The sequence below is a fragment of the Passer montanus genome, unplaced genomic scaffold (assembly GCF_014805655.1).
Source record: "Passer montanus isolate IOZ18808 unplaced genomic scaffold, ASM1480565v1 scaffold280, whole genome shotgun sequence".
Classification (NCBI taxonomy): Eukaryota; Metazoa; Chordata; class Aves; order Passeriformes; family Passeridae; genus Passer; species Passer montanus.
The window spans coordinates 107,463-113,402 of record NW_024367484.1 but is presented as its reverse complement, the minus strand read 5'-3'; the positions used below and the strand labels follow the sequence as shown (position 1 = coordinate 113,402).

Genomic DNA, 5,940 nt, shown 5'->3' with positions numbered 1-5,940 from the left:
CCGCTCACATATGTGCACTTCTATCATGAAGAGAACCAACTGAGAGGGCCCCAGTATGGGACCGAGCTGTCCCTGTTCCCCCTGCAGCTGAGGCACAGTGGCCGCTACCGCTGCGGGGGCTATGTGAGCAATGTGCTGTCACAGTGGTGGGAGTCAGAGCGGGTGACAGTGACAGTGTACAGTGAGTGCAGAGATGGGGACAGGGAAGCCCGACATCCTCCAAGGGTTTCCCCAGCACTGCCTGAATCCTTCATCCCTCCCTTTACTCCTCCCTGGATCATCCACAATTTCCCAGGCCCCTCTTGGTTTCCCCCAGGACTGCCCAGTTCCCCCTGCAGATCCCTCATCCCTCTCTGTGACCTCACTCTTTTTAGCAATATAATATAATAATATATAATAATAATATAATATATAAGCATATTATATATAATATCTAGTATATATTACATATAATATAGTATATATTATACTATGTATAATATATAATATATATTATATAATGTATAATATATATTATAAATAATATTACAATAGATATTGTACAGAACGTAAAATATGAAAAGTTTTTTGTGCAACTAAAAAAACCCAATGTGAGGCCATCCACTGATGGTATGTAATCCCAGCAATATTACTCTATATACAGAAAATTATTTTAAGCTTTTTGGGTGCTCTTTGGCTGTTCATCAAAAACACCCCAGAGCTGGAAATATTGCCCTTTTTTCTCCTATTATTAAACTTTTAAAAATTCTAAGGAGTGAAATGTGTTTTTCACAGTCAGAATTTCTTGTAATTTTTTTTTGTCCTTGATGTTTTCCATGGAGTAGCATTGCCACCTGCTGTTCGATATTCTGAACTACAGTGCTTATTTTGGGTGTTTTACCTCGATTTTATACAGTTCCATCTTCATCATCATCATGTCTTTTGGCAATGGCATTTTTTGGGTTTGAATTTAGGGTAACCCCCTCTTTTCATCATTTTAAGATTTAAAGTGAGGGTGAAACCCTATTGCCTTCCCTTATTAAGGGTTTAAATTGAGAAAAGCCCCCTTTCCCCATCATTTCACAGATGTAAATTAAGGGAAATGCCACTTTTTCCTATATTTTAGGAGATTAAATTGGTTAGGAAAACCCATTTATTTGTCATTTTATTGGTTTGAGGTCAACACCCAAACTCTGATTCATCCTTTGACCCAACCTTCACCCTGGCAGGTTTGAGCTCCTGAACAATCCTCCTGTGCTGACTTTGTCCATTCCTTGTCCTGGCACCAGAGGCAAGACCCAGGAATTTTTCATCTTTCATATTTATTTTATTTTCTGAAGGTTTTAGGTCATTGTAATAAAGCCACAGCTGGCGAGTTTTGCTCATTTCCCCTGTACCTCATTATAAATAACAAACATTCAAGGATTCCTCCCAGACAAATTGGCTTTGGCTGCCCTTGGGCTCCTGGGGGTCACCTCTCAGCTGCCCCAAGAAATGGGTGTGGAATACTGTGCTTCCTCTGTGTCTTGGTTTGAAAGACAAATATCTTCCAAGGAGGGCAGGAATGAAAAAGAAGACCCCTCGCTCCAAATTATCATAACTTCAAAAATATGGGGCTTTCAGGAAAAATGTAGAAAAGGGAATAACAGCTCTTTAGCAGAAAATAAACAGAACAAACAACACAAACCCAGAACTTTCCCATCTGCTCAGGGGGAAAAAATCGGATTTTTCATGTTTAGTGCAGTGATAACCGCGGCCAGCAGGGGGCGCTGCATGGAGCACTCCCGGCCAGCAGGGGGCGCTGCGATACAGCAACAGCTCAGCCCCGCCCCCTCATTAGCTTTGCTCTTGCCCCGCCCAGTCCCTCCTGACCCCGCCCCCTTTATAGTGGCCCCTCCACGTGGCTGTGGGGTCCCTGCCCCCCCTGACCGGGGTCCCCCCTTATAACCCAACAGGAGCCTCTGCCCTCCCCCAACCCCAAATCACGACCACCCAGGCCGTGAAAAGAAGAGGATCCGTTTATTGGGATCACAGGAGTTTATTGGGGCGCAGGGGTTCTCCCCAACACGCTGGGGGGACCCTCCAGCAGCCCCCAAGGCACTGCGGGGCGGTGGGGTGGGCACAGCGGCACCGCCCCCACCCAGCCAAATAATAATAATAATAAAAAATTACTTTGGTCCTGACAAAACTGGCGAGGGGGCGGCTGCCCGGGCCGGGGGGCACCCGGCTGGTCCACAGCAAGGGGTTAAGGCAGTTTGGGGGGGGGCCCTGGCAGGCAGAGGCCTGGGGGGTCCGGAGGGGCTCAGAGGATCTGGCGGGGCATCCCGTAGCCCGTCATGCCAGCCTGCGAGGCGCCCCGGTTGGTGCCCATCTGCAGCCCGATGACGCTCTGCCCCTCCTTCAGCTTGTCCTCGGAGAAGACACGCCGGTTCTCCTGCGACTTCCTGCGGGCACAGCGGGTGTCAGCACCCCCAAGGGACCCCCAGCCCGGCCCCCTCCCCCTCCAGCACCCCCACCTACTTGGGGAACCAGTTGGGGTCTCCCACGAAGAGCCCGTCACCCTTGGCCACGGCCAGGCTGCCCAGGTTCATCAGGGTCCTCTGCACGCACGCCATGTTCTTCCCTGGAGGACCCACAGCAGGCTCAGCTCCATCTCCATCCCCGCCCCGTCCCACCCCACGGCCTCCGGGGCGGTCACTCACCCTCCCAGAGATCCACGGTCTGGAAGATGTCGGTGGCGGCGATGCCGTAGCGCTCGGCCGCCTGCAGGAACTGCGAGATCTGCTCCATCTGCTTGAAGGCCATGGCCGACGCCTGGATTTTGGCCACGGGCGCCTGGCCCCGAGGATGGAGGCTGTTGATGAGCCGGCAGAGCACCTGAAAGCAGGGGCAGGGTTAGGGTTAGGGTTAGGGTTAGGGTTAGGGTCAGGATTAAGGTTAGGGTTAGGGTTAGGGTCAGGATTAAGGTTAGGGTTAGGGTTAGGGTTAAGGTTAGAGTTAAGGATAGGTTTAGGATTAGAGTTAGGGTTAGGGTTAGGGTTACGGTTAGGGTTACGGTTAGGATTAAGGTTAGGGTTAGGTTAGGGCTAGGATTAGGGTTAGGGTTAGGGTTAAGAACACGGTGAGGGTTAGGGTTAGGGTTAGGGTTAGGGTTAGGGTTAGGGTTATTTTTAGGCTTAGGCTCAAGGTGAGGGTTAGGGTTAGAGTTAGGATTAGGGTTAGGTTTAGGTTAGGGTTAGGATTAGAGTTAGGGTAAGGGTTAGGGTTTGGGTTAGCGTTAGAGTTAGGATTAGGGTTAGGTTAGGATTAGGGTTAAATTTAGGGTTACGTTCAGGGTTAGGGTTCGACTCGGGGTTGTGGTGAGGGTTAGGCTCAGGTGTGTGGCACTGTCACCCCAATGCCCAGCTGGCCTCGGGTGTACTTACTGTGCCATCCTTCAGCCACTGTTGGAAGCCGTCCCTGCCGGGTGCCGGCTGTGCCACCGCGCTGCCGCCGTCGTTGCCGCACTGTGCCAGGATCCAGCGCACCAGCACCTGCTCCAGCTCAGGGTCGTACTGCCGGTCGATCTTCTGCTGCACCTCCCGGCTCAGCCCGTACGAGGGGCCCCGGTTTGCCATGCTGACGGCAGGGGGTTCTGCAGGGATGGCACCCCTCAGTGGCTCCGGTGGCACCGCAGCACCCGCCCCGTGAGCCCCATCCTGCCTGGATGTCCGGCGTGCACCCTTATCACCCATGCCAGGCGCTGCCCAGGCTCTGCCCTTTTCCTGCCCAGCTGGCGGGAGCAGGCACTGGCTCTGTGCCCACCCGAGGGGCAGGGTGGGCAGCACCGTGACCCCTCTGTGCCACCTTGAGCATCCCCGTCCTGTGGCCCGGCCCCGGCGCCGCTCACGGGCTTGGCAGCCACCGGGGGCCGGTCACAGCTTGTTTGCTGATCTCGCCCGTTTGCTCGGGCCCAGAGCCAGATCCGGGGCTGGCGCAGGAGCGTGGGGCCAGGGCTGATGGCGGCGGTGTCCCCACCCCGGCGGGGCAGCCAGACCCCACCCCTGGCCAGGTGCTGTGCCAAGGTGCCACTGGAGCGGTGCCACCCGTGCTGGAGATAATGCCCACAGGGGACATGAGCAGAGCGGCCCTGCCCGTACAGCCAGGGTGTCCCGAGCCCCACGGGTCTGTCTGTGCCCTGTGCCCACCAGGGCCGTGGTGGGCACACGAGGCTGCCCACCCCTGCATCGCCCCCACGCCCTGTCCTGCCCCACTGGCATTTGGGGGCACCGAGAAGCCAGAACACGTGCAGGTGGCCCTGCCTGCCCCGGTGTCCCTGTCCCAGCTGGGCACATGTGGCAGTTGCTGCCCAGGGGGTGCCCAGCCCACAGCCGGGGATGCCAGGCTAAGCTCGGGGCAGAGTTCAGCCCTGTCACACACCAAGCTCGGGGGTCTCAGCACCGAGAGCACCGAGTGCTGCCCTCAGGGACAGGAGGAAAACCGACCCCAGCCGGGTGTGCCCCCGGGGCCAAAGCCTTGGGCCACCACGGGGGTCTCCAGGGCCAGGTCTGGGCCACCGGGACCTCGTGGGGGTGGCGTGGGGAGCGGCCGGCCGGGGGCCAAGGCGTTGGGAAACAAAGAGAAGCTGGAACTGGGATCATTTCCCGACCCAGCCGGAGCTTGCCCAGGCGGGATGGGGACACACCCGGATCCAGCCCCGCTGCCCCGGCGACCTCCGGACTCCGCGGGAGGGGCTGCGCCCAATCCGGCTGGGCTGGGGACCCTCCGGCCATCGTGGGGACAGCGAGGGTCCCAGTTACGGGGCAGCCACCCGGGGGTCTCCCGGGACAGCCTGGGCACCCCCGAGCTCTCTCCCGGGACTGGCAGGGAAAGCGCTGTACCCAGCCCCGCCGGGACCGAGCCACCCTGGCGACCCCCGAGACCCTCCAGTGCCACAGGAAGGAGACCACAACCCGCACGAGGCCACCCTGGGGACCCCGACACACCCCGGGGACAGCAGGGAGAGGCTGTGCCCAGGGCTCGACCACCCTGGGCTGCCCAGAGCCCCCCGGCGACAGCGGGGAGGGGACACCGGGGGGACAGGGCCACCCCGGTGGCGGCGGGGAGGGGACCGGGGCCAGCCCCGCGGGCGCGCCCCGGGGCTCCCCGCACGGCGACGGGCGCGGTCCCGCCGCAGCCGCTACCGGGGCGGGCGGGGGGGACACCCCGGGGGACACCGGGAGCGCCCCGGGGCTGGTGGCCGCTCCCGAGCCGGTCCGCATCTCCGCCCTGTCGCTGTCGCGGTCCGCATCTCCCTCCGGTGCCCGCGGCGCTCCGGGTGCCCGGTGCCATCCCCATCCATCACGTGCCCACCGGTGCCCGGTGCCCGCTGCCCGCCCCTCCCTACCTGCGGCGCCGGTCCCGCGCTCCCGGGGCGGCAGTGCCGGATGCCGCCGCCCGCGCCCTTTTCACGGCTGATGTCACCGGGACCGCCCGGCACCGCCCGCCCCCGGGGCGGGATCCGCCGGGCCGGGGCCGGGGCTGGGACCGAGCCGGCACCGCGCCCGGGGCAGCCCCGCCCCGGGAAGGGGACACGGGGGGGGGCACCGCGACAGGGTGGCCGTGGGGGGGACAGGGTGGGGACAGGGTGATCATGGTGGGGACAGGGTGGCCCTGGTAGTGACAGGGCGGCCGTGGTAGGGACAGGGCCGTCATGGTGGGGACAGGGTGGCCCTGGTAGTGACAGGGTGGCCGTGGTAGGGACAGGGCCGTCATGGTGGGGACAGGGTGGCCCTGGTGGCCAAGATGGGGACAAGGTGGCCGTGGTGGGGACAAGGTGGCCGTGGTGGCCCAAATGAGGACAGGGTGGCCACGGTGGCAAGTGGGCAGAGGGGTTGTGTGGGGACAGTGTGGCTTTGGTGGCCGAGGTGAAGATGGGGTGGCCCTGGTGGCAGGGGGATACAGTGGCTGTGTGGGGACAGA

The 5,940-nt window shown here is 59.9% G+C and overlaps 1 protein-coding gene across 1 annotated transcript; it reads right to left on the bottom strand.

Annotated features, from left to right (window-relative positions):
- Positions 1–1,979: 1,979 nt before the first annotated feature.
- On the bottom strand, positions 1,980–5,513 carry TAGLN2 (transgelin 2). Its single transcript, XM_039713304.1, has 5 exons — positions 5,366–5,513; positions 3,405–3,613; positions 2,682–2,856; positions 2,500–2,602; positions 1,980–2,423 (listed from the first exon to the last, which is right to left on the bottom strand). The coding sequence occupies exons 2-5, from the start codon at positions 3,594–3,596 to the stop codon at positions 2,282–2,284; spliced, it is 612 nt and encodes a 203-aa protein (XP_039569238.1). The 5' UTR covers positions 3,597–3,613; positions 5,366–5,513; the 3' UTR covers positions 1,980–2,281.
- Positions 5,514–5,940: the final 427 nt, after the last annotated feature.

Excerpts from the sequence above, each read along its gene's own strand:
- TAGLN2 (XM_039713304.1), bottom strand. The coding sequence starts at position 3,596 with ATGGCAAACCGGGGCCCCTCGTACGGGCTGAGCCGGGAGGTGCAGCAG. Across the intron at positions 2,857-3,404 it reads AGTGGCTGAAGGATGGCACA|GTGCTCTGCCGGCTCATCAA; the intron begins GTAAGTACACCC and ends CCCTGCTTTCAG. Across the intron at positions 2,424-2,499 it reads GACCCCAACTGGTTCCCCAA|GAAGTCGCAGGAGAACCGGC; the intron begins GTAGGTGGGGGT and ends CTGTGCCCGCAG.